Source organism: Mangifera indica, chromosome 10, assembly GCF_011075055.1.
Source record: "Mangifera indica cultivar Alphonso chromosome 10, CATAS_Mindica_2.1, whole genome shotgun sequence".
Classification (NCBI taxonomy): domain Eukaryota; kingdom Viridiplantae; phylum Streptophyta; class Magnoliopsida; order Sapindales; family Anacardiaceae; genus Mangifera; species Mangifera indica.
In genome coordinates this window covers 3,470,407-3,497,712 of record NC_058146.1, presented here as the reverse complement: position 1 = coordinate 3,497,712, position 27,306 = coordinate 3,470,407, and the positions used below count along the sequence as shown (strand labels likewise).

The 27,306-nt window shown below is 33.7% G+C and overlaps 4 protein-coding genes across 5 annotated transcripts; 1 reads left to right on the top strand and 3 right to left on the bottom strand.

Annotated features, from left to right (window-relative positions):
- Nucleotides 1-900: 900 nt before the first annotated feature.
- LOC123228130 (putative ribosomal large subunit pseudouridine synthase SVR1, chloroplastic) lies at nucleotides 901-5,159 on the bottom strand. Its single transcript, XM_044653375.1, has 10 exons — nucleotides 4,577-5,159; nucleotides 4,118-4,197; nucleotides 3,825-3,925; nucleotides 3,632-3,704; nucleotides 3,346-3,439; nucleotides 3,198-3,246; nucleotides 2,665-2,815; nucleotides 2,178-2,234; nucleotides 1,842-1,897; nucleotides 901-1,376 (listed from the first exon to the last, which is right to left on the bottom strand). The coding sequence occupies exons 1-10, from the start codon at nucleotides 5,079-5,081 to the stop codon at nucleotides 1,316-1,318; spliced, it is 1,227 nt and encodes a 408-aa protein (XP_044509310.1). The 5' UTR covers nucleotides 5,082-5,159; the 3' UTR covers nucleotides 901-1,315.
- A 1,062-nt stretch (nucleotides 5,160-6,221) lies between these two features.
- LOC123228116 (glycerol-3-phosphate dehydrogenase SDP6, mitochondrial-like) lies at nucleotides 6,222-10,999 on the bottom strand. 2 transcript variants are annotated; one of them, XM_044653347.1, is made up of 6 exons: nucleotides 10,480-10,997; nucleotides 9,100-9,573; nucleotides 8,272-8,603; nucleotides 7,854-8,014; nucleotides 7,299-7,557; nucleotides 6,222-6,780 (listed from the first exon to the last, which is right to left on the bottom strand). In XM_044653347.1, exons 1-6 carry the CDS (start codon nucleotides 10,838-10,840, stop codon nucleotides 6,481-6,483), a joined length of 1,887 nt encoding a protein of 628 aa, XP_044509282.1. In that variant the 5' UTR covers nucleotides 10,841-10,997; the 3' UTR covers nucleotides 6,222-6,480. The 2 variants fall into 2 exon arrangements, with proteins under 2 accessions (XP_044509282.1, XP_044509283.1); XM_044653348.1 differs by having other exon boundaries at nucleotides 6,694-6,827; nucleotides 10,480-10,999.
- A 3,289-nt stretch (nucleotides 11,000-14,288) lies between these two features.
- Nucleotides 14,289-22,384, top strand: LOC123227604 (vacuolar protein-sorting-associated protein 33 homolog). Its single transcript, XM_044652663.1, has 22 exons — nucleotides 14,289-14,442; nucleotides 14,523-14,562; nucleotides 14,666-14,746; nucleotides 14,887-15,081; nucleotides 15,207-15,317; nucleotides 15,440-15,505; nucleotides 15,640-15,747; nucleotides 15,855-15,899; nucleotides 16,538-16,594; nucleotides 17,045-17,142; nucleotides 17,522-17,573; nucleotides 17,665-17,721; nucleotides 18,082-18,144; nucleotides 18,240-18,346; nucleotides 19,083-19,205; nucleotides 19,333-19,414; nucleotides 19,538-19,608; nucleotides 20,212-20,292; nucleotides 21,111-21,168; nucleotides 21,365-21,426; nucleotides 21,688-21,781; nucleotides 21,996-22,384. The coding sequence occupies exons 1-22, from the start codon at nucleotides 14,390-14,392 to the stop codon at nucleotides 22,083-22,085; spliced, it is 1,794 nt and encodes a 597-aa protein (XP_044508598.1). The 5' UTR covers nucleotides 14,289-14,389; the 3' UTR covers nucleotides 22,086-22,384.
- Nucleotides 22,385-22,533: 149 nt separating this feature from the next.
- Nucleotides 22,534-26,586, bottom strand: LOC123227605 (ras-related protein RABF1). Its single transcript, XM_044652664.1, has 8 exons — nucleotides 26,425-26,586; nucleotides 26,065-26,144; nucleotides 25,104-25,187; nucleotides 24,077-24,171; nucleotides 23,824-23,929; nucleotides 23,415-23,504; nucleotides 23,225-23,311; nucleotides 22,534-22,815 (listed from the first exon to the last, which is right to left on the bottom strand). The coding sequence occupies exons 1-8, from the start codon at nucleotides 26,447-26,449 to the stop codon at nucleotides 22,777-22,779; spliced, it is 606 nt and encodes a 201-aa protein (XP_044508599.1). The 5' UTR covers nucleotides 26,450-26,586; the 3' UTR covers nucleotides 22,534-22,776.
- Nucleotides 26,587-27,306: the final 720 nt, after the last annotated feature.

The following is a 27,306-nucleotide window of genomic DNA, read 5'->3' as shown; positions in this document are numbered from 1 at the left end:
TTTTGTATTTATAGAACAAGAGAAAATACATTTGACTAACTCCAAATACATCTGTAAAACAATAAGCAATTAAGGTTAGACCTAAACTAAACTATTAATTATGAGTTATCGACACCATGTGACAACATTTTACATTGGCAATGTTTGGTTCTTGTGCGGTTGCAGAGCCATGTGCTGACCACTCACTCTGTCATCATTCTTGCTTCATGTTCATGGAGGCTGTAGCCTGTAACTTAAATTTTACAGAAAGCTAGATTGGTAAACAACATTATTTGTATTGATCTTGTGACTGAATAATAATGATGTGTTTATGTAATGCTAAGTTGCAAGAATATATTTCAGGTTCATATTTATCACAAAATCTGGCTGAGAAAGTAACACTAACAATTCAGTTAAATATTCTGATATGATTCTTCTTTTTATGATGATCAGATTTGGTGTCGGTTAAGCCTGATGTGAAGTGGTTGGTCAGTTTGGGCGACAAGTGGGCTCTTTTGTTGAGATAGTCAGCTTGCATCTTTGACTTTGATTGCTTCAACATCAACCTGAAACATTGAATTTTAGAGGAAGCCTTACTTGCCGGCCATCCTTCGGAAAGTGGACCAACCATACTTTCATTACGCAGATGAATTAATTACACCAAATAAATAAAATCTCAGATCCAATATCCACCCCTACAACCACGGCTCTTATACTTTAAATCTCATTAGTTATCCCTTGGGAGCACAACAAAATTTTCCTCCATTAATGCTTTCGCCTTTATTGGGCCAAATTGAGCTCCAAATCCTATCCCTTTCTCCAGTGATACTCAAACTCAGTTCAAGAGCTCGCAATCTGTTTTTATTCCCCTCAAATCTCATTTCAGAAATGTAAGAAGGGTTTTCACTGAGCAAAAAAATCTTAATAACAAAGATAAAGATAATATTGAATTTGAATCAACAGAAGATCAATTATTTGGGGTGAAAAGGAGAAAAATAATATAATATTGATTTAGGTAGAACCTGATTTCAAATCTCATTCTACACATGTAAGATTTTGCTTGCAAGTCTTGCTACTCACCAATTTACAGAGACGGCTTTGATTGACATAGATAGCCCTCTGTTTCACTTTGACAGAAATGGTGGCCCTGTTACATATAAAAAGCAGTCCTGCCCATGATTCATGAACTTCCTCCGAAAAAGAGAAAGGGAGCATTCCACATTCTCACTGATAAACATCAGCACTATTCCAGATACCATTGTGAAGCCATGTTTCGACTGACAGTACTTTGCTTGAAGCAGAGAAAAGGCTTGTGAACTCCATGCTCTGTAGAAACTCAATTCTTCCAACCGATAGACTCAAGATCAGATTGTTTTAATTCCACGTGCTTTCCAAACCTGAAATTCATGAAACAATCAGCACAAATTTCAAAGCTCTAGGCTGACAAGGATAGAGTAACAATGTAAAAAGTGGAAATTGCATTTACAGAGAAGCTACATCACGGACACATGCTCTTTCAGCTACCAAATTTGCTCACTGATAATGTCTGCCTAAGAAGATTCAAGCAATTCATGTAATGAAAGACTTGGTAATCGTGTAGTATTAAAATTTGTATACCTTTAAGTTTTAACTTGGTCAAATTATCACTTCAAGAATCTTAAAACCGTATTGCACTAGTTAGAATTAACTCGATAAGTTACAAACTTTTTTTCTGACTGAGTGTTCGTACCATTATTCCAATAAAAAGTTCCTGGGTTCACCAATGAGTCGGGTAATGGAACCACAAATACATGCTGATTTTGAATGACGATGAAAAAGATGGGAAATGCATAATCTTCTCAAATGAGGATGAAGAGAATTACCCAAGATCTGAAGGAATTCTGAATCCACCAATCCTCACTCGTTTTAAGGAGTAAATCTGGAACAACAAAAAGTGTTCACATAAACACCATTGTAAAATGAAGTGGTTGAAAAATGGTAGAGCACAAATAATTCATATATGCAACACCCAATAGTGCCTCCAAGGATACCACCAATTTCCAGATTTCCTCAAAAATAAACTTCATCAGCATATATCATAAAATGATTACAATCCTACTAATTTTCTTAGTATCCACTCACTTGAGTAAATTCTACACAATTTTATGAATAGGTTCAAGTAATGACTGAATGTTAAAAATGTTTTCCCCTAAGCTGACCTCAAGTCCAGCGTTCTTCACAAGTTCTCGAACTTCATGGTTTCTCCCTTCATGAACCTGCACAAAACCAGTTTTGGCAACTAGGACTAAATTTGTTTAATATTGCAAGACAAAGAATAAAAGTGTATAACATGGCTATCTAGTAAAAGATTTTGCTTTCCATTCATAAACTCATCCAGGATATAAATATATGAGAGATACATCCCCAAGTAAATGGGTTAAATTCACACCCTCAAAACATAGAAGGAAAAAACATACTCCCTATTAGAAATATCCAATAGAAACTCTAAGAAAAAAGATCAGCCACAAGTATCTGTTACTCTTCCGCCAAACATAACTAGCAACACCTCAAAGCTAAGGAAGATCAAGTGACAAACATGATTGTAAGCAGAGATATCTGTGCAAGTTCATAAGTGCCACAAAATGTATGCACCAATATAGTTTAATGACACTGTCACAGATTACCGACTACATATGGAAAACATACCACAACACGAAGACAAGGTCTTGGTTTATCTGGTTGTCGTGGTAACAACTCCACCAAATCTGGAGTACAATGGATGCCCTCAATAACTGTTCCTTCACTAATGGCTATTAAGTGCCGCCTACTTACAGCACCATCTATGGTTGCAATGTATCTATGGAGACAGAATGTACAGATGTTTATCATCAGAATAAACCTTTTTATGAGAATCACACAAGACCTCAAAACTAAGTGCAAGGAAGTAAATTATAGAATAAGCACATAAGTTCCAGAAATGACAATTACATTAAAATGCATAACACATAACTAGAGATGAAAATTTCACCTTTCGAGCACTCCAAAGAAAAAAATAAAATAGTTTAAAGAAGAGAAAGGAAGGCAGGGTTCAAACCAAGGACTTCAACCTTAGAAAGGAATCATGAGTATCAATTGGGTTAATCCATCATTCTTTATGAGGAAAAAAAAAAATACATCTTTACTTTGTAACAAACAAACAGAGTAGTCCATCATTACTAATAAAGAATGTGAAATCTCACTCTTTCGGCAACTTAGATGAAGGATGTGATATTTCCTGAGCAAACTCTCCTGTTAACAAATAACACTTGATATGAATTAATAATACTTCAATCACAAATCCTTCTCACACATCATGTTTATAATATCATTGGTTAGGAAAATACATACCATCATTAGTCACTATAATCAATCCTGTTGTGGCAACATCAAGGCGACCAACAGTGAACAATCGCGGTCTTGGTAGTCCTGGATTTATTGTATCCTGTAAATGCAAACAGTTTATTACAAAAATCAAAATATACAGCTGTTGCATAAGATATAAATACACAAATGATAATTGCCCAATAAAACTGACTTCAATGTAGTTTCCTCTACTCAAAACTTATTTTTCCCAGCAAATATCACAAATAGGTAACAGAAAAGTAGAGCTTCAAAAACCACAGTTACCACATACCCAACTCTTTATATAATCATCGAATAGACTAATGACAGACTTAAACTCCTTTTCCCCAGATGAACAGATGTACCTGCCATAAGATGATTGAATTAATATAAGCATAGCTTCTAAAGCATAATTTAGAATAGACAAGACAAAAGGACCATTCACAAGGGTAACAACTCCAGGTAAAAGAAAGAAAATTACAAACCCTTTTGGTTTGTTCAGTGCAAGATATACTTTTGGTGGCAATTTCTTAGGGAGGCGTCTCCCATTTACGTAAATGATATCACTTGCAGGATCAACTCTAGTCTGCCATAACAAGTAACAAAGGCATAAATTCTAGATGATAAAAGATTGATGATCCTAGCATAAAATACTTTTGCCGAACTAAGTAAACCAAAGATAACTTTATGTCTCTTCTCCATTAATGAAAACAAGCTAAATCAATTACAGCCTATTAACAAACAATATCCAATAAAACAAACAAAACTAAGAGCTCACCTGAGGAGTATTGCATACAGAACCATTTACAGTCACTCGACCTTCAAATATAAGCTCTTCACTACCCCTTCTCGATGCCACTTATAACATATACATAATAGCCCAATCAATAACTAGCCATTTCAAAATATTACACAAAAATTTAATGTCAAGCTCCTCTTCCACTTTAACACACAAATTGGATTCTTACAATATAAAATTCAGGCTAATCATTCAGCAAAACAAACCTGAAAATATTCCATCTTAATTTAACAACTCATGTTTCTACATTAAAAACCTTTTTAAAAACTACTTTAAGAATCAAGTAGCGCTTAATGGTCATTAACATATCACTTTTATGAACATTCTGGGAACATAAAAGTATATGGCTATTGACAAGCACTTTACATGGCGTCAAAAGCATCGAAAGTAAAGTGACAATAGTAATACAATTAAGAAAAAAATATATATTAATATTACCACCGGCTGCAGCCAAGACTTTACTGAGGCGTTCAGGAGGGTCTCTGAAGTTGTCATTATAAAACCTCCGAGCAGCTTTGGAAAGCTTAACACTTTTAGCACCACCAATATTGGCGTTATTTTTCTTCTTCTTTTTACGCTCATGGGTCTTGGCATGGGCAATAGCGTGTATGAACCGCGCAGGCGGGTGGGTTTGGAGCTTGAGGTTGCCATCCTCGCCGCGGACAATCCAGGGAATGAAGAGCTGACGGGGCCCATCGAATTCGTCGCAATCGTCGTCGTTATTTTCTTGAAGTTGGGGTTGGTGTCGAGGGAGGGGGGATTGTGTTGGTTTTGGCTTTGGAGGAGCAAATGAGATGTTGAATTGAAGAGAAGAAGAAGAAGAAGAAGAAGTTGAAGGGAAACAGCAAGTGATGCGAGGGAGGGTACGGAAGAGGGAGAAAGAGGGTTTTGAGAGGAGTGAAGAGAACAGAGTGGCTGTTGATGTTGTTGATATTGAAGCCATTCCTCCTCGGCTTTCTTTCAGAGACTTGCTTGTTAAGATGAAAACTTAGACGAGTGACGCCTATGGTGCTTTGGTTGGGCTTTATTTGTGCCAAACTTAACCTAAATTTAGGGGTTTAAATAATATTAATCAATATCAAATGAATTCAAATCAATGGCCAATTAAACTTCTTCTCTAACCTTCGATAAATTCCCACGATTTCATCTAATATTAAGTTAAAAATCAAATAAACCTGGTAACAAATTCATCTTAATTCAATTAAGTATTTTATTACGTTGTTTTTCTGTTATTTTTTAAAAATTAAATCGAAAATTTAAAGATTTATTAGGTCCTAATATGAATTACTCTAATTTTAATCTTGTTCTCTCAACAATTCACCAACACTATTGTGTATTTTAGTTAATTGTATAATATTGTGTCTGATTTTGCCTGAAATTTGTTAAAATTTTGATAAAATCATCAATTAAATTCAATTATATAAAAAATTAAAATAAATTAAATAGTCCACGGTTAAGAATCTATAGTAATGGAATAGTCTTGATTTGGTAAAAATGTAGTTATATTAGGATTATTTTTTTATAATAATTATTTAATATCAGACAATTGTTATGATTGTAATAGATTTGATCTCTTATATCTTGTTTTGTGATTTTTGGAAGAAGAGATGTCTTGCTCGAGACTTGTACTGTGAGTTTTGAACAAGAATGATGTTTGTTTAATGCTCTTTGGCAAGAAGAGGAATTTTGACAAGATGCTATTTTGATTTGGTGAGATAGTTCTTAAACGTGGTCATTTTTTCATTAATATTGTATAATTCCAAAATTTTCGTATTTACCTTACAATAAATAAGAAACGATACCGTTTGAAGCTTCATCTTAAATGGCCTTCAAAAGAATTTTATTCAATGCAACTCCGAGAAAGAGGTAAACAGACAGCAGCTTCAAAACCAAGTAAATTCTATATAACTTTTTATTATAAAAAATACAGGTCAGAAAAAGAGCTGGCAACCAAAACATAGTCACAATTCTTAACTGGTTTCAGTAGCAACAACAAATCTAAAAGAGCTTGCCCAACTGGCTGTATGAAAATGGAAACCGAAAGCACAAATGGGTCATCGTTTTGATACACACCAAGGGAACATAAGCTAAAAAATGTGTGAATTGTATTCCAAAGATAAGCCAGTCATAAAAGATATGGATCAACGCAAAGCGCTCAAACAATCTAACCTTGGCAACTTACAGGATGAGAACTTAAGCCAAAAACCAATTTTCTCTGAAAAAAAAAAAATAGGAAAGCTTATGCCTTAAGTTAAGACCCTAAAACAAAGTGAAAAGTGGATTATGATTAGTAAGGGGTTTTTGATTTACAGAAGCAACGGGTGATTGTTTATTGGAATTTATTATTTGTGTTTCCCATCATGGAACTGAGCATTTTTTGAGGATTTGAAAGTCTCCAAGAATTCTTTACTTTTCTGAAACTCTTGCTTCCGCCTTGACTTATCCCAATTGTGTTCCTTGGATAATATCTCAATTATGCGTGGTAATGCCCTACCTGCTGCATCAGTGTCGAGGAATGCAAGCCGAGATCTCCTAGCAATGAAATCTACTGCAGACTCACAGTATTCATATCGAGCACAGTAAGCAACCTCAGCCTCTAGAAATGGGTATCCATGGGCAAGCCGCTTTCCCAAACCTTCATTCTATATATTTAAAGGACGGATTTATTTTAACTACCAACGAAACAGTACTGCAGGGTCACATCACAATAATATATACATCATGTGCACCATCATGTTTTGTGCTATGATATTATCACATGAAAAGAAAATATTTCCAGGGAATCAGAGTACCTAACACAGTCAAACTTCAGACAAAGTATGCTCACAGGTATCAAGTATAAAGCACACAATATGCACTACCAAATATGTAATTACCCAAGCTTTTTTGTCAGACTTAGATGAGCTATGCCAATACTTAAGGTTTAAGAACTGTGGGACTCATATTGGTGCAAATGAGGATATCTCTTAACATGGGTATTAAAAAGAAGTTTTTAGATTTTCAGCAGTAATTAAACCAAAAATGTACATTCGAAACCTGTTATCATTGGGGCAATCCAATATACAATAAATTATCTCAATTTCAATTCCAACCAGTGATCAGAGATTTTGGGTTAAGTTTGCGATTAGAGTTAAATCCACACAGAGCAAGACAGACAAACCTGAGCTATGGTAGCGACTTTTTCTGCCAATGTGCCATATGCATGGGACAGATGCTTTGCAGCAGCAGTGTCCATAACCCCTGGAACAACTTTACCGCCAGACGTCCTTTTCATGCGCACATATTGTTGAGCAAGAACAGTGAAATGAGAACGTTCCCATCCACCTCCACCAATAAGCCGCAGGTTATGAGTTAAGCATCCACTGCTTGGACTCAACTTTCCGGACTTAATAGCAGCATTGACTGCATCTTCTGCCATGCTGCAAATGGTTCTAGTAAGCAAAAAACTCATGTGCAAAGAAAAGAAAAAAGAGAAAGGCAAGAGGGACTAAGAGGAGTAGAAAATCAGCTTGTGAAAATAATTTTTGCTAATAAAAGGTCACAATGAAAGGGACATATCGTTTGGGAAAAACTTACTACATAAGGTACCAATACCATTGAACATGCATCAGAGGTGGGAAACACCCCTGCATCTGCATATTTGCACTACCATTTGTATGAAATTTCTCCAACTTTAAGTTAAACTACACTATCAGCTTTGCTCATCAAATGTTACCTTCGATACGTTGTCCATTTTCCACCAGTAATTGTGACCAAACCAGGATAATCTTCATATACAACATGATCCCTGGAGATACTCTCAGTATTCTTTGCTGATGGGTCCATTGCCAATGGTCGAATACCACTCCAAGCAGAAAGAACATCTGTGCGTCGTACCTATTATATTTACCATTACTTAGTATCCACAAGCAGACTGAATGGAGAAAGAAAAAAGGAATGAGATAAATACAGTCACTAACATGAAAAGCATTTTAATTATCGAGAATCTAAACACCTGATCAAGCAATATGATAATCAACTGATAAACCACAGACAAAATAGTCCCTATTTGATTCAGATAGAAATTTTTCTTAAAGAATACTCTTATTTTAAATTGCCCAAAATCAAGGCTCTTATTTGCTAAAATTTCATACCTTAACATTAAGGTAATCACTTATGGCATCCAGTATAAACTGAATTTCATCTTCGTGTGGTTCTGGAAGAAAAGTTATGCCGGCGTTAGAATCTGTTGTGCCAGCGACAGTTCTTCCCAGCCATGGCAGCATGAAAACCACACGTCCATCCTTGGTTTTAGGAACAATTAAACCCATTCCTTCAGGAGAATAGTAATCAGGTAGAATAATATGAACACCACTGCTTGGACAGATCATAGGTTGCACATTTTTGTCTGCCATTTTCCTTACAGAGTCACAAAATGGACCAGCCGCATTCACAATAACTTTTGCATAGGTATCAAACTCTTTGCCTGGTAACATATCTTATGCAGTGAGAGTCATGGCACAATCAATTTAGTTACACTTCTTACATGAACTTAATACACATCACTCCCATCAAATTGAAGCAACAAACTGATAAGCATTATTCAGTATCCACATGTGTCATTTTATTATGTAAAGTGACTTCAGATAACTTTAATGCATGCACCTTTCAAACAAAAACTTCAAATTCTGCTCAAAATAAAAAACCAAATATTCATAAACTCCAACAGTTAAATGATTCTTTAATCTCACAATCCTTTGATTAAAAGATTAGAAATCTATTACATTTTATTATAGGTTAAAGAAAACAAGGTCATAAAATTGAATCAGGAAAAGAAAAATATATACTGCATCAAACCGGAAAGTAATTCAGCTGAACTAACCACGAATTGAATAAATTTATAAAAATTAAAAAAAAAAAGGAAATCTGTAACCAATAAAAGTTTAGCTGATATTTGTATAGAAAGGATAATCTGTTCATACCTGATAGATTGTTTCGAATTCGAGCACCAATTATCCGTTTGCTGGCCTCATCCTTAATAAGGGACACAACTTCTGCATGGTTAAGCACCACTGCACCAGCTAATGCAGCAGTGCATGCTAATCCAACATTAAGGCGTGAGTCATTCATCTGCCCGTCATAGTAAACCACTGTGCCTCTCAAGCTTCTATCTTTACCCTTCCTTGCAAGAGTGGGAAAGAGTTCAATCGACTCTTGCATAGAATAATACCTAGACAGATGTAACAGACGCGGTCCTGCGACCACATCGTACAATTTCAAGCCCATCCAGTAGTATACTACTTCAAACCAGTCAAAACAAGGTGTCATGCAAGGCAAAGCATTGCAGAGATGCGGTGCATTCTCAATAACCTGTTTACGCTCCTCAAGTGCATGAAATACCAGCTTCAGTTGCCCATAGTCAAGGTTAAAGACAGCTTTCTCTAAGTAGCGGACTCCTACAAAATAGTATCAAATAAATAACTAATTAATGAGAAAGAAACAAAACATATGCTAAGAGTCATTTTGCATATATCATAAAATAGTTAATTACTGGCAATGTAAGTAATTATTGCAATGCACTTGCCAGCCAATTAAGACAACAGTCATTCTTGAAGCAGAGAAAGAAGATCTATATATTTCAGTACCAAAAGACTATTTCTGATTTTCTACATTCAAATAGAATACCATAAACAACTCCAATCTCAATACATATGCAAGGCAAATCACTCTATCCATTTACATGAAGATTTACTAGTAAGACTTTTTACTTTAAAGACCGGCAAAAATAGAGCAAACCACATTGGTGAGTTCCAAATGTTACTCATTTCTTTAAATTCAAAAGGAAAAGTTTTCCATAGCACAGTTATACCAACTCATCCATACTTCAGTCCAGTAAAGCCATATCGTTTAAGCATTTATTTTCTCTTATATTATAACAATCAGTGTCATGATTCGTAATCTTTTAAATATATGTATGTGGACAACAAACACACTAGTAACATAGGATTTCAATCCAGCTAGTTAATCAACTAGACAAAGTCACCTTTAACTTCAATTAAGCAACCACGGCACAGTCACAAGGAACACACAATCATACTGTAACCTTCAAATACATCCCTCCAAACAACCAGTTACTGTTCATGCACAATTTGCTTTTTCCAGAAAAGATATCTACATCAGCAAAGTATTAGAAGAAGCATTACTGTCAGATAAACATTTTCAAAGCAAAAGGCTAACCAAACAGTGCCTATATAATCAAGCGAATTCATTCCAAAATTCTAAAGCCATCACTAAACTTCTATACATAAAGAGCATTCCCGATTAACGATAACAAAATTATGCTTGTGTATCCAATCACTAACCTCCGTGAATCAGCTTCGTCGATCGTGAAGACGTACCGGACGAAAAATCCTCTCTTTCAACGAGTCCGACACGTAGGCCTCTCGTGGCAGCGTCAAGAGCCACGCCGGAGCCGGTGGCGCCACCTCCGATCACGAGAATGTCAAGCGGGTTACTAGAGTGAGCGCCTATTAAAGAAGACTCCTGAACAGCTCTGGACGGAACGACACCGTTCGCATCGTTGATCTGACGCCTGATGACATCAAGAGAGGTAGACGTTCCACGGTCGTTTCCAGAGAGAAACGGAGTGCTGAGTATGATTGCGGTGCCGCCGGCTGCGGCCGCTATTACGGAGCCGAGACGGCGGATGCGAGCGGTGGACATGGAAACGATGAGGATGATGCGTGAACGATGATTTGGCACCAAGTGGGACAGAGAAGGAGAAGATCTGAGATACGGGAACTGTAAAATCAGTTTCCTTTGGGATTCGCTCAAGGGGTTTTTTTTTTTAATTTACAGAAATGCCACTGTCCTTTTTTAGGTAACCAGAGTGTACTCTCTTGTAAAAAAGAATGGGCATAACATTTTTTTCCACCCAAGGTTAGTGAAGTTACCAAAACGATGTTTCCGAGGTTTAAAAATTTTAAAATCTTATATATTAATCCATTAGGATTAATTTTTTTTATTAAAAATAGAGATAAAATTATTATTTTATTAATAATCTTATAAAAATATAAAACTTATTATATTTTCTCTCTAAATTTTAAAAATTAACAACTTTAACTCTATTTAAAGTTTTCTAATTTTGAAATATCACATTTTTCTTTAAATCTAAAGATTTTTTTCTTCTCTTCTTTGATCACTTTCTCAGACATTGACAACTTCTTCTCTTTACCCTAAAATGTCGATCAACATCTTCCCTCTCCAAATCACTTCATCAGAGACAAAGAGATTTGTTGAAGACAAAGAGATCCGAAAAGAGGAGGCCATTGTCATGTGTTAGCTGGCGTTTTAGGGTGGAGAGGAGAGGCTATCGACGTTGAAGGCGGTGGCCGAAGGGGTGAAGAAAAAAATCTTAAATTTGGGGAGGAGAGGGGAATGCGACTTTTCAAAATTAGAAAACTTTATGCATGGACAAAATTGTTAGTTTTTAAAACTTAAGAAAAAAAATATAATTAGTTTTATATTTTTTTAATATTATTAATAAAATAACGATTATATCCCTATTTTTTCTAATTGCAATTAGTTTATAAATGAGATTTTGGATTTTTTAATTGCGGGTGTGACTTTGAAAACGCAACTAAACTTTGGTGGGAAATAACCCTTTGGCCAAAAAGATATAGGGGTTGTTGGAAATATATATTAGCCTAATAAGTGTGAAGATCGAAACTTATATTACACAAAGTCAGTTGACTTGTGTTAAAGTTTAATCCACACACTTATATATTACTCACTTTACTCAATTTTATTAGATATGAGACTTTTTTTTTTTTATATATGAGTCTCTAACATCTCTGTTCAGGTGCAACTATTATAAGACTCAGCTAATTTTTGGTTAAGTGCGTTGTCACTTGTATCAAAAAATATTTTAGACTGTTAAACTCACCGTTTGACTCATGTTCTAATACTATATTGAGGCTATTAGACTTACCATTTGACTCGTACTCTGATATCATATCGAAAATATATATTAGGTCTATATAAGTATAGAGATAGAAATTCATATTACATAAAATCAATTAACTTATATTAAAGTCTAATCTATATACTCATATACCACTAACTTTACTCAATTTTATTAGATATAAAAGTCTTTTTATTTAAGTTTTCACATCAGTAAAACATAGAAGTGCTTGGCTCGTATATGACTCACCTTAAATAAACAATGTATGATAAGTCAACATTATCAAAGAAGGTCAATTCGAGAACTTAATCGATTACATAAATGAAGTCGTGACGTTGAAAGTCAAATGGATGGGTATGGACTATGGGGTTCTTTCTAATATTGGAATTACATTTTCTAGGAAGCATATGATTTTGGATTTCCTTTTTCTTTTTTTAACTAATCCCTAAAGGTTGATCATTATTTCCCATCCAATGATCGATAAAATGACAAATGTATCCTTTTCATGTTTGAAAAAAATCAATTTCTCACTTGTTTATCAATGACATGATAGAGAGATTGAATTTGAAATGTGTCATAATAGCTCAAAAATTGTGAATAAAACTATTAAACAATGTTTGTATAGTGAGTGATTTGGTACTTATAAGAGAGTCAACATATAAGAAAAATAGAGAGATGTTAATCGATTTGATTGTATTCAACATGTCTAACTTTCATATGATTTTAGGCATAAATTTTCTTTGGAAATGCAAAGTGAAATAAATTGTTAAAGAAAGAAAGTTTGATTTACCCTTAATGATGAGAATAAGTTTTCTTTCGGTGAAGGGCACTTGCACAATATAATGATAAGTTGTGTTAAGGTGAGAAAAATGTTGAGTGAAGGATATACGAGTTATTTAACTCATATAGTGAGCAAGGTTGTGAGTTTGAGCTTGGAGTTATAAGAGATGTCAATAATTCAAGAGTTTCTTGATGTGTTTTCAAATGAGGTGCCAAAGTTGGCATCACATAAAGGTAGAGTTTAGTATATAATTGACATTGAGTACAATACCAATTTCAAGTTGTAAGAATTGAAAAAGTAGTTTTAAAAATTGTTTGATATTGGGTTCGCCAGGACAAGTCGTTTTCTCTCAAGAATCCCAATTTTGTCTGTGAAGAAATATAAGTTTTTGAATATATGCATAGATTATAAAGAGTTGGACACAATGATTATCAAGAACAAATATAAATTGCTTAGGATATATAATTTGTTTAATTAGTTGAAAGGAGTTATAGTTTTTTTAACATAGATTTGAGATTTGATTATGATAAAGTGAAGGTAACAAATGTTGGGATTTATACTATAATACATAGTAGAAATAATCAAAATTTATAAAATAAAGACAATAAACCCTTAATAGAATCCACTTGTAAGATATTATCATACTTCCATGCCTAAAAATTATTCTAAGCAACCCAACATAAAAGAACATCATACCAACATTGGCGGTTGCTTCACTTTATATATGTCACCGAAATGACATTGTAAATCACTCTTAATCCAAGGGAAAGGATGCTGCAATATGTCCACACAAGTTACAAACTTGAGAGGCAACAAACAAACAATCAAGCCTACTAGAATCTCTATGCATGGACGTAAGAATAAGTGAACTGTTGTAAATGTGTGTAATCAGACAAAAGTTCTCAAACACTAAAAATTCACCTCTTATATAGGATCATACATCATTATGTATGGGCATGCATCCAATCGTTAACTTATTTTATACGATCCATAATTATCTGAATATTAGTATAATTTGATAATATCTATAGATTAGATTAATTCAAGATAATGGATGGTCGTACATTGACCATGTAATATAAAGGGCATGTTAGATTTCTTAAAAAATGTATTTGATTTAAATAATTTTTTAATACTAAAAATAAAAATATATTATTTGAAAGATTTGTAAGGATAAATTATTGTTTTATTTTATAAAAAATGTAAATATAAATAATTAATAAAACTATTTTACTTGAATATTTTTATATTATTTAATATATTAATTAAAAATAAGATATTTTTACATTAAAAATTAATAATTAAAATAAAATTGTAATAAAGTGGAGAATAGCTCTATAATTTTTTAACAGCTAATCTGCTCTGAGTGGCTTAGTAAACTTGGAATGAGTTGGACCCAAATTTTAGGGAATATTGAAATTTAACCTTTTTTTCTTTTTTGTACTGTCGGGTATGGTAACGGGTCATTTAGCCATAAAGAACTCCTCCTCGGCTTTCATTCAGAAGCGCGAAGAGATCATCAACATCAATGGCGCAAATTCCAAACTTGGACAACGCTCCGTTAAATCTCAAATCAATCAGGTACTATTCTTCACAAATTCATTACTCTCTTATAATCATTATTCATACCTCGCTATTTATTACCTTGTTTAATTTTGCAGAGAACAGTCTCAGAGAGAGCTCGTAAACATACTTAAAAACGTAAGTTACAGTGATCATATTTCTACCTACGAGCGTTGTCTGTGAAATGCTCTATTTATCGATATAATTCTTGCTCGATTTGGGGTTGTTTTGTTATTCGCAGATTCGAGGCAAGAAGTGTTTGGTCATTGATCCAAAGCTTAGCGGCTCACTTTCTTTGATCGTGCCTACGTCGACACTTAAGGCAATTCTCTTTAGCTGTTAAAATTTCTGTTATATTAATGTTTTAGGCGAAAACTAGTTGTGATAACTGGCTTCTGTTTGAATTGAAACTTTTTTTAAGTGCTCATTTAGGAGAGTCATCTTTATGTTAATGATAAATAGGAATATGGCATCGAACTGCGGCTCCTTTCTGCTGAACCAGTTCAGACTGATTGCACCAAAGTGGTTTACTTTGTTCATCCACAGCTAGATTTGATGAGATTTATCACTTTTCATATTCGTGATGATACGTCAAAAGGACTTCAAAGAGAGTACTTTCTTTATTTTGTTCCACGTCGTGCAGTTGCTTGTGAGAAGGTATATTATTATTCATGTGTAACCCATGGGATATATTGTCAAGTATTTAATCTATTGATTGAACATGTATTGACTTTACAACCAGTCGAAAGATTCTAATTTTGATTTTTTTTTTTATAATGTAGATACTTGAGGAGGAGAAAGTTCATAACATGATTACTATAGGGGAGTATCCACTTTACATGGTTCCATTGGATGAGGATGTATTGTCTTTTGAACTTGACCTTGCTCTCAAAGTATGAGGATTATGCTTGTAATTCTTTCCTTTTCTTTTCTTAATCGTACTTTTATGTAGAATAATTTTCTATCAGTATAAGCTTGTGATGGATTCTCTATATTTTAACAATTAATTCAATAGGAATGGCAAGTTGATGGTGATGCTAGTTCACTTTGGCATATTGCAAAAGCCATTCACAAGCTCGAGGTTTGTACGGTTTTGCATTTTGGAGTCTTTGTACTATTCTTTCATAAGATTATTTCAAGAATGTCTTTGTTTAGTTCGGGTATTACTCTTCATCAATTAATTAGGAGTTTGCATTTAATCTTTATTTAATGCAGTTTTCTTTCGGATTAATACCAAATGTGAGGGCCAAAGGAAAAGCATCAGTGCGCGTTGCAGATATTCTGAATCGCATACAAGCAGAGGAACCAGTCTCCTTATCTGATGTGATATGCTGGCTTAAAACTTTTTGAGAAAATTAGTTTTTAAAGTTGCATACCATTATCTATGTGTATTTTCTTGTTTATACTGAATAACTTTGTTCACACTTCAGATGAACATGCCAGAGATTAATACACTCATCCTTATTGATAGGGAGGTATATGCTTATCATTTCCTGCAGATATTCATGCTTGTAGTATCTCAAATAAATCTAATACTGCTTCAGTATGCCTTTTCTTTCTCAAAATTTTCTGTTCTTTCATGAACTCATAAGATTGTTAACTTGGTGTTCATGAGTTTAATGAACAGTAAGGGAATGAAACATTAACAATTGTTAAAATACTTTGTTACAGTTTTGAGTAAGCCATCTACATCATAATGAGAAAGAGGTTGTTGAATTTAGAAATATAGTTTCTGGAAGTATTCTTTAAGTTTAACATCGCATAGAAACCTTGCGGAGGGAAAAAGTTGTTACCATTTATAACTTAGGAAATCTCAAGATGCATCACTGATGTTTAAGGCTGTGGTTATAGCCTTCAAAATTTGTCATTATATCTTTTTGTTGTCTGAAGAAAGTATAAATAATGACAATTATTTCTGATCAGTTTCTATTGGTGGACTCTTGATCCACCTCTCTGTTACTCACCCTAATATTAATAAAATGTTTTTGTTACCCATCCAAAAATAGAAAAATTGCAAATAGTGGTGTTATCTTCTATGTCTTGAGTGTTTTTATGATGTCATTATATATAAATATTTGTGCCAAACTTAAAATTTACTATTCCATGGATGTAGGTTGACATGATTACTCCCATGTGTTCTCAATTAACATATGAAGGGCTGATGGATGAGGTAAGCTGATGGACAGTGGAGTAATTTAATTATGTGATATACCTTTTATTAGATCATTATTGCAGGTTGTATCATGATGTTAATATAAGTGTAATCAGTTGTTATTGGTAATAATATTGAAGTTTCTCCTGAGGTCCTTTGTCCTCTTAGTGGTCCTTGTGTTAATTAACCTTGTCAGGCAAATGAGCTAATCTTTATCTTGCAAAAATAGAAAAAACTACTAAAAATATTAGTGATTCAGTCATCTCTCATTGTGTGTACCTGGAGTTGTAAGATAATTGAACCTGGTGCTCATTCAATATTTGATAATTCAGTTTTTAATTTCTTAAAGCTAAATCTTCGAGGAAAAAATGTATACCTATATGTTCCCAAATGGTATTTAACTTTAGCTTCCTTTTGTTTCTAGTGATTGAATTTTGTTACAAGCCATTTCTAATAGCCTCAATACAGTTTCTGCATATTAACAATGGTTCTGTGGAACTTGATGCGTCAATCATGGGTATACAACAACAAGAAGGAAAAAAGATCAAAGTTCCACTTAATTCAAGGTGAGCTAGCCTCTAGATATGACACATTTTCTTATGTGATGCAAGCATATTACTTGTGGTTTTCATTGGGCTATTTGTGGGTTTTGGGTACAGACAAATGACTGTTAGACACACTTCTAGTGACATTGGACAGAGATACAAATAGGAAAAATTAGTATGGCAGTTGTTGGGCTGAGATTCTTAATAACTCTTCCTGACTTTCATGAGCTTAGTAAATAATGGATTTGGTGGATGGACTGACCGTGCATTATAAAATCTACTCTAGAACAAAAACTTTCTTACTTGGATAATTATGACTGTATGCTTTTCTTAATCTAATTTCTTTCTTTACTCTATCTACTCTCCCTTTTGTTCTAACTTGGCTTAATAATTTATTTAGTGACAAGTTATTCAAGGAGATTCGGGATCTCAACTTTGAAGTCGTTGGCCAGGTTTATCTGTTTTGTGTTTTTTTTTTTTAAGAAAATATCTTTCTTTCTTTCAATTCAATTTCCTTAGTTGCCATTTACAGTATGATTGCAGGTTCTACGTCAAAAAGCTACATCCATGAAGCAGGACTACACTGAAGTGACTACTACAGTAAGTGTATAGTTTGGCATTTAACTACTCCCAGTGCTTAACTTTCGAACTTAATTATTGGGCCGTTGCCAGCTTGAGTAACTGTCAATGAAACTAATTTGGTTTTTATAAAATTCCTTTTTGAGACAAAGTAGTTGAGTCCTTTAGTTTTAGAATCTTGCTGCAGAATTTCTGTCAACAATTTTGGTTATAGTTGCATTTAAGCCAAAAGAAAGCTGCTTCTAATTTGTAGTGGGATAATGTACAAAATCATGTCTCATTGAACTTTTGATGCCATAAAGCAAACCTGTTTCATCACTTTTGCTACAATTGAAGGCTACTGTTAACACTTTGTAATGGAGTGTAATGTGATGCTTGCAGTCCCAGACAGTATCAGAACTAAAGGACTTCGTCAAAAAGCTCAACTCATTGCCAGAAATGACTGTAATTTTTTTTCCTTCTACCTTTCTAGAGTTACTCTGCCCTTTCCTCAAATGCTTCAAGCTTCAGCTTCTAACTTGGAACTGGTATTGCTATAGAGGCACATACATCTTGCTCAGCATCTATCAACATTCACATCAAAGCCGTCATTTCTTGGACAACTCGACATGGAACACACGATCATTGAGGCTCAGAGTTATGACATGTAAGCTGAATTCATACTTCTGCCTGTAATTACTAGATTGAAATGTTAGGACTCAGGGTGCATTTGTCTGCCAAATGCTGTTCACTGTCACTATTTGTTCACATTATGCGTTATTTCATCATAACCAGCTCATTCTCTATGCCAAATGCTGTTCACTGTCACTATTTGTTCACATTATGCGTTATTTCATCATAACCAGCTCATTCTCTATTATCCGTTTCAGTAGCACATTCAATTACCTGAAGTTTATTTTCTTGCACTAGGAGAAATTGCTTTTATTTAGTTAAGAATGTCACCTTTCTGTTCCTCTGGCTGCTTGCATTGTGATTATCACTATTTATGAGTAGAATAAAAAGTGAAGTTATAAGTTATGTGAAAGGTAGGGAAACGAAGTTGCATTGGCTTTTTTTAATCTTATTTCTCGATCCTCTTTTGCCAATAACAAGGCTATAAGCTCACTGAGATTATTCTCTGAACCTCATGCAGAACAATTTATAGATTTATTGTTTTGGGCTAGTTGATGGAGATCTGTCTTTGAAAGTCTGACACCTTTATATTGAAGAACCACTTAAATCATAAATCTTAGCTCACTGAAACTTTCATATATGTATTATTATCTTTATTGGTTTATCAAGATTTTATGGTTTTCTACCTGTTTAAATATGGTTTATTGATTAACAACCACCTTGATTCTTAGTTTTGGAAAACATGGAACTCATGTAGTGACTGAATGCAGATGTTTTGAGCACATAGAAGAAATTATCCATAAGCAGGAACCTCTTAACAAAGTCCTGCGACTTCTGATCTTATTCTCTATAACAAATTCAGGGTTGCCTAAGAAGCAATTTGATTATCTGAGGCAAGTATCTTGTGCAGTACACTGTATAGTTCTTATTCATGACTTTACTAAATTTATTGACCATGTCATTTTGTGGCTATTTTTTTTGTGCACCAAAATGATTTTGGCAATTTTATTCTTGGTTTAGGAGGGAGCTACTCCATAGCTATGGATTTGAGCACATGGCTACTTTAAACAATTTAGAGAAAGCTGGGTTGCTCAAGAAACAGGTTTAGAATTATTTGAAGTCATGATTAAGTATTTTTTTGGGTAAATAATTAAGTATTTCTTTTGTTTGCACCAGTAGTATACTCAAATTATTTAATTGATTGTTCATGCTCTGAACCTGGCAGGAGTCAAAAAGCAACTGGTTGACAATCAAGCGTGCACTGCAACTTGTAGTTGAAGATACTAATACAGCAAAGTATTATTCTTCTTGATCTATCAATTCTTCTGTTACTTTTTAATTCTATAATGTTTCTTGAAATATCTACTTAGTAAGAGAAATAGATCATGGCCTACTATTTTTGGTGGTTTCATGGCTCCTCTTGATATTGACTATATTATTTATTACTATGCTAAAATTCTCATCTCTGGTCAAGCGAGTGATGATTGATAGATTTTTTATTAGTCTTGACATTGCTCCCACAGTGTGAGGATATGCCATGCAGGATTTTGCATTCCGTCTTTCTTTTCTTTTTTTTCTGTCTCAATTATTTTTTCCCTCAAATTTTAATCTGAATGAAATATTTTCTAACTGATTTGGTTTAGGCATTGTAAAAACCATAAAACACGGCCTCTCGCTTTTTTATTAATGATTGTTTATCTCTATTCTACAGTGTTGCAGAGCTGCAGTTTCTACTGTACCATATAGATTATGCCTTAGCCTGTTTACTATCTCAGTTGGAAACATATCGTTTGTTTACCTCTAAGTGTGCTTTCATAGATGAAGTAATTATGATGTTGTTTACTTTTTCCGAAGTACTTATCTTTCTTATTTTTGAAGTATTTTTTTCTTATTCAACAGCCCCAATGATATTTCCTATGTCTTTTCTGGATATGCACCGCTTAGTATTCGCCTTGTTCAGAATGCTCTTCGATCGGGATGGTGAGGATACTTCTCATTATCTTGTTGAAAGTTGGCTAGATTATTGATTCTTAATCTTGGAGTTCTTTTTGACCTATTTTTTAGTTCTTGTCAGGAAAGAAGAAAAACAAGAAATTTCATCCTTGATGATCTTGTTTTATTCTGCTTGTTGGTTGCTTTTTTTTTCCTTCCATTGTTTTAAAGAAAACAAAATGATTTTATCAGAATAAATAAATCATTAGATGTACAAATATGGGAACTACCTATGCCCACATGGGGAAAAAAAGAGAACATGTAAAGATTTTGCTTGGTTTTTGGAAAAGATTAAATTGTTTGGGTGAACAATGTTTAATAACTGTGCTTTTCTGTGAACTGGTGTGTACACCATTTACTTAGGTTTAAGGTGTCTGTCACTTTTCTGTACTAGATATGTTTAATCTGTTGATCTCCATATACGATCTTTTACCAGCATAGTCATGTGTAGGTATGTAACGATCTTCTGAATGTAAATATATGGTGCTTGCAGATAATAACTGACAAAATCATTTTAAATCATTTCCAAAATGCGATGGATTTGCATATATCCTCTATTTGGTTACATGACTTATATTTTTCTGATTGCAACATGTTTTGGAAATTTGCTTTTCAATTGCATCTCTTCTCAAAACATACATATATATAGTCATGTGAATATTTTCAAAATTATTGTGCTAAACATCCATGTATGAGCATTTGGCTAGTTGGCCTCTTTCAGGTATGAGGATGTACTTTGTAATATATATCATTTTATGTGTGAACTTTATGAATGACCTTTTGCTTTTCAATATGATCACCCTCAGGCGTCCTGTGGAAGAAAATTTGAAGCTGTTACCTGGACCACATATGGAAATGAAGAGAGTCAGTACACTTCTCTTTTTGCTTGACTCATTTTCTAGGTTTTTTTCAATAGCATATTTTACCATCTGAAAACATAATACATATCCTGTGTATTATACTAAATTACTAAGAAAATCTTCCTTTTTCAACTCACTTGTTACATGTCAAATTATGTGGATTTATACTCTTAATAATATTTCTTGAACCATTTTTACAGGGTGGGTTCTCGAGCAGTCCATCATCTGACATGTTGCAGGGACCCTTGGGCTCTATGGACAAGTAAGTGAAAATTTCAATTTAAAATTTGGGACGCTGCTCAAATGGTTATATTGTTCCCATTTACAGGAACATAAAGCGTTTGATTTGTATGCTACTTCAATTCCTAAGTAATTCTGCTGTCACATAACGCAGAATAAAATATTATGACTACAATACTTCTTCCAAGCTTCACTTTTTAATTTAGATTTTCCTATTTATATTAATTGTGGTCTTTAGATCTTATTTACTTTTATTATAATAATATTACTTAACATATTTCAGATTAGCTGATGGAAGGCGCTCTCTAGTACTTGTAGTCTTCATCGGAGGAGTAACATTTGCAGAAATTGCAGCTCTCCGGTTTCTCAGTGCACAGGTTTGTCAATTGCTTCGTATTTGCGGTCTTTTTAGAAAAAAAGGGGGGAAAAAAAAAGCCACGAGTTTTGTTAATGAAATGCCAAAAAACTGTGATGAGTCTTGTGCTAAATCAGACAACTCTGATAACCTCAGTGATTTTGTTTTCTGATTCATGAACAGTCACAATGACTGTCAATATCTTCTAATGCTTAATTGTATTTTCTTGCTTACAGGAAGGGATGGCATATGATTTAATCGTCGCAACCACGAAAATTGTTAGCGGCAATAGCTTGGCTGAAACATTCATTGAGAAATTGGGTTGACCTGGAAAGTGTGGATCATCTCTCTCATTTCCTGAAGCTGACTTGAGTTTTCTACATTTTCTAATTATTTTCTTAGTCTTAAATGTTTTGTTTGGGTTAAAAAAATGAGTTTTTTTGGCCATGCTTTCAAGCAAATTATAAAAATGTTCAGCCGATACTAATATGTAAAGCGCTTTTTGTCTTTATCCAGTGTTGTTTGTTTAATGTGACTAGATAAGGAAATAGATTTTGAGTTACCAATTATTTCAACATCATTCAAGAGTTGAATAAATCCGTATCAATTTAGGATTTGGGTTTAAGATTTCTTTTCATACACTATATTCTATATCCAGTCTCACCTTGTCACATCATTGAATTTGATGTATTTAATCATTTGAACTTGTACAGTACACATGAATTTCTAAAATTTTAAGTGTCTTTGTCTTTCGCCACGTATGGATCCTCTCCATTTCCTGCATTATTACACTGCCTTCAACTTCATTACTATTGGGATGCATGGGATCAACTGCCCACCCCGAGGTTACTTGCACGTATCATTTGAAAGTTACAGTGGCAACTGAATTTTCTCAAACACACAATCACATTACAAATTATAGACTTTTAAGATTATATCGCAACGCCAATATACACAAACTTGACATTGACAGGCAGGCAGTGTTCACATTACACTGGGCGCTTTAACCATCCACAGTTATGAGGTCGATGGACGGGGAAGTCGTTTAGCAATTTCCTGGAGGGGAAGAACAATATTGTCACAACCAATTCACATAGGATTGTTCAATATATCATATACACAAACGAAGCATAACTGAGAATAATCATATATTCGAAGTTCTTCCTTTCGGCTTAACATTCATCAGCATTAAATAACAGAATAATTTACCTATGTCCATGGAGGAAAAAACAGAACAAAAGTTTTTTTTCCTAGAAAGTACATATGTAATGCATTCCGGTCAATATGAAAAGACAGTATCATAAATAATTGGCTAGATGTTATCTACGAAGAAATAATATTATATTTTCAAAATGAAAGAATTAATAATGGCAGTTAACTAGAGTTATACACAAAGAGTTTACAGTTAACACATATATGAGCACAGTTGATATAACCATGTTATCAAATGAAAACAACAGTATACCTCAAACAGCTGATTTATATTATCTGCAGTCTTGGCAGATGTCTCAATAAAGAACATCCCGTTCTTCTCTGCATACTCAATGCCATCCTTCAGGATAAACATTACATGTTAAATTTTGTAACATAGTGATTTAATTCAGAAAATTCTTCACACAAAAGAATTTAATACAGCCACAGTGTTTTGCAATCACCTGTGTTGGAACTTCTCGATTCTCATGAAGATCAGCTTTGTTACCAACTAAAGCCATGACTATATCAGGACTCCCATGTTTTTGTAGCTCCTAATAGATACTAAAATTAATTACTTATCCAGAAAAACAAAGTATAAAACAGCCAATTAGCAAGTATAACAAAGTTGAACTACAGAATGGTTTATATATATACAGCCACTGTCTTTGGGCAGGCCTAGGACACATCAATCAAGTTGGCAAAGGTGTACCATTCTACAAACCCTTACATTCATATGCTCGTAGGGAATGGTTATCCAGTCATTTGATAACTACAGTCCATAGAAAAATGCAATACAGAAAATAGGAAGAATTTTATATTAGAAAAAATGTACAAAGAAATGAAAAAGTGTTGCAATCCAAAGAAAACTACCTTAACCCAATATTGTGCTTTGTTGAATGACTCCGGGCTTGTTATATCATACACAATAACTGCAACTGCAGCACCTCTGTAGTACAGCGGTGCCAGTGCAGCATATCTGAAGAAGAAACATTACCAATTAAAGTTTATTCATGCAAGAGACCTAGAAGGGAGGGATAGAGAGTCCCTATTAAATAAAGAACAAGACAACGCGGCAATTCAACATTATTGATATGTCTAGCATTTGGGTGAGTGGCTAAAATACCTTTCTTGACCAGCTGTGTCCCATATTTCAAATTTAACTGTCGTAGAATCTTGCAGAGCTATTGTTTGTGACAAGAATGAAGCTCCAACTGTAACCTGAAAGTAGAAAAACCAACAAACATGAGTTTTATTTTCCATTTTCATGAGGAAATAGAAAGAATTTGAATGAAGAAAAAAAGATATATAAATAAGTAAACAAACTATCCACTCACACACCAAATGTATGTCTATGTCAATTCAACCAAGGAAGCTTAAAGAAACTCTCAGATGTGCACAAAACATGATACAAGATAAATTTCTTCAAAACAAATAAATAAATAAGAGAATACAAAGCTAAGAAATTTACAAAAGACAATATTAAAAGAAGGAAGACAGTCCAATAAACAACCAGCAAACAGAAAGGACAAGCAAACATGAATTCATTTATCAAACAAACAATTTCAAGGGAAATTTACAGATCAGATAGATATTTACATCAAGAAAGGTACGAGTTATTTTGGGTAGAGATATTAAAATCTCAAGGCGCAATGTGAGATATTCTCCAGAAGTTGAAGTATAAGCATCAACTGAAGTGCAAATTGTTACAGTGTTGTGCTCTAGAAAATCAGATTAAGGACCACAATTAAAAAAAAAAAAAAAAAGCTAGAGTATAATGATACTAACACACTAGCTCAAATGGATAAAATTCAGAGCAATTGCATAAAAATAGTAGGTCCAAATATTAATATTACGTAGAGTAGGCTGTGAGCAACAGTATTGATATACAAATTCAAAAGGATTATATATAGTGTAGCCAACCATAAAAAAGTGGAAGTATTCTTAATCAATAGATGTATATATTTTTTTTTTTCTGAAAGTATATCCAACAGCTTAGAAAAAATTAATCCTTTTGAAAATTCAATTAAGCAAGTGCACTCAGTTGGGCTTTGCACTCCATAAAGCATGCTTCACTCACAGCGAAGGTGCTTCTTTAAATCACCTGCTAAGCATCAGGAAGGTGCAGTTTAACTAAAATGCTTCCATCATACCTTGGATGTTGGGTCAAACTGGCCACGAACAAAGCGAAGAACTATACAACTTTTCCCAACACCTGAATCACCTAACAAAACCAGCTGCAAAGCAAAAGTACAGATGGTTAGCAGCAATCAGTCCCAAAAAAAAAAAAAGGGTTTACATGTAATGTCTTTTTGCTAAGTTTGCTATAATTCATAGAAGGTAGACTCAAAGAAAATCCTCGAAGTAACCTGTGTTCAATTCATTTTTCATAATTATGATCCCGCAATATATTAGTACTTGCATTAAGTCAATTTTTTCATATGTTGGTAGAAGTTCCTACAATGTGCAATGCAAGCATGTGATTGTGACACTTAAGAGTTACGTATAGAGTCTAGAAATTGGTCTTTTGTAACAAAAAAATTTCAAACAACAAAGTAAATGCATTTCCTGTTCTTCTATTTAGCATCTCCTGCCAATCAGTCTTGACCACCCCGGTTATCCGAAAACTATCCTGCCTACAGTGTCTCCTTACTTATATAACTCTTAAAAAATGAAACTCCAAAAATTCCTCCAAAGTCATGCCACTAAGTCAACAACTGCCTCTGCAAAGCCTAGCCTGAGAGAATAGCTTTCAGGCTTCCAGCACCCATCATAATTGCAAATGCCATTATGGCCATGAATCTTTAAAGTACTGCACTTCAGGGAAACTCCAACAATGCTATTAACAATAAGAAAGCTTGGAAGAACGGTCATAATGTTGGCACAGTGACTATTTCTCCTCACCTCAATGGTGATTTTCAAGTAAAATGGCACAATATTCTTCAACAACATACCTCCATCACTAACTTTCACATAGTTATCCAACAATTCTTGTAAATCCGTGTTAAATAAAGTCCTAATCCTTACTATAATTTCTTTGTTAGCCATTAACTACTTTTAGAAAATTAAACTTATACAAATACACTAAAACAAATTTTGTCACAAAACATTTACCTTAACACGCAGGTTTTTCGCATCAGGTGCTCCACTGCTCTCTGAACCATTAAGTCCACTCAACCGCCCAGAATTCCTATCTGCAAAGATCAAAATTCCATAAAACAATTAAATTCAACAGATATTTGCAAATGGATAACCTATCCCAAACTCCCAATTCCAAATTCTGCCCAATTTGAAAAACCTAAAATCCCAATCGCAATTCCCTAATTGAATACCAAATTCACAAATTCTAACATAATCAGCTTAAAGAAAACGATCAAACCCAAATCGAACAAACCCTAAAATTCAATCACAAATCACAATCTCCAAACCCCCAATTAAAAAACTAACCCACAAATTCTCCCTCAAATCACATACCAGGAAGGGAAGAAGAGCAACCCATGTGGCGAATAAGATATTATAAGTGAATATGAATGCAAATAAACGTTCAATTGAACTGTGGAATTCAGTTTCAGATTGCCACTGAAGACTTGCTTGTAAATCTTGTGATCGTTTGTTTTGTTCTTATTTGCGTACATGACCCGACAGTGGGGGCTAAAATGAATATTATATAGTTTGAGGGCGAATATGTTTTTTGTCTCCCTCCCACGTAAAGAATGATGGAATATGGCAGTGCGCATTATCAGTCAACTTAACTTTATGATATGTCAAATAATGAATATTTTGTATGTAAAACCTATATAAAATAACTATTAAATCCATAAATGAGTTCAACTCAATCAAGCATGTTTACTTTTGATTTTCTTTGATATGAAAATTTATACCAACAAAAGTAAAATTGGTCATGTAATTAATTAATTATATAATAGTGTTTCATCAATCAATAAAAGAAAAGAAAAGACAATTTTAAAACGATTTAACATATTATTTAAAAATCTAATTTAAGAATAAATTCTCGAAAAAGTTTTTCACAAAGTGTTCTTGGATAAGATCTCTCTTATTTTTGTAGAATCCTAGATATATAGGATAAAAAGATTAGATTAACTTGAAATTATATGAGATTTAACTTAAATATTTTCACATTAAATCTAGTTATCTAGAAAAAATTTGACGATCATATTATCCTAATAAAATAGGAGGTAATGATGTCATATTTATTATCTTGTATTTACTAAATATACAGATAAAATATAATAAAGTGTATCACAAAATTACTAAGTTCAGTCATTCTTATTGTTTTTGAGTTAAAGAACTTTTGTATGCAATTTGGTCAATAGTCACATTTATGTTATTTATGTA

Coding starts and splice junctions, on each gene's coding strand:
- LOC123228130 (XM_044653375.1), bottom strand. CDS start 5,081: ATGGCTTCAATATCAACAACATCAACAGCCACTCTGTTCTCTTCACTC. Junction 1,898..2,177: donor TGAAGAACGCTGGACTTGAG/GTCAGCTTAGGG, acceptor TTGTTGTTCCAG/ATTTACTCCTTAAAACGAGT. Junction 1,377..1,841: donor AGAATTCCTTCAGATCTTGG/GTAATTCTCTTC, acceptor CATGAATTTCAG/GTTTGGAAAGCACGTGGAAT.
- LOC123228116 (XM_044653347.1), bottom strand. CDS start 10,840: ATGTCCACCGCTCGCATCCGCCGTCTCGGCTCCGTAATAGCGGCCGCA. Junction 7,558..7,853: donor AAATGGACAACGTATCGAAG/GTAACATTTGAT, acceptor AACCATTTGCAG/CATGGCAGAAGATGCAGTCA. Junction 6,781..7,298: donor AAGTCGCTACCATAGCTCAG/GTTTGTCTGTCT, acceptor TTAAATATATAG/AATGAAGGTTTGGGAAAGCG.
- LOC123227604 (XM_044652663.1), top strand. CDS start 14,390: ATGGCGCAAATTCCAAACTTGGACAACGCTCCGTTAAATCTCAAATCA. Junction 15,900..16,537: donor TCATCCTTATTGATAGGGAG/GTATATGCTTAT, acceptor CCATGGATGTAG/GTTGACATGATTACTCCCAT. Junction 21,427..21,687: donor CCCTTGGGCTCTATGGACAA/GTAAGTGAAAAT, acceptor AACATATTTCAG/ATTAGCTGATGGAAGGCGCT.
- LOC123227605 (XM_044652664.1), bottom strand. CDS start 26,449: ATGGGTTGCTCTTCTTCCCTTCCTG. Junction 25,188..26,064: donor CGAAAAACCTGCGTGTTAAG/GTAAATGTTTTG, acceptor TTTGCTTTGCAG/CTGGTTTTGTTAGGTGATTC. Junction 24,172..25,103: donor AGTTTGACCCAACATCCAAG/GTATGATGGAAG, acceptor TTCTACTTTCAG/GTTACAGTTGGAGCTTCATT.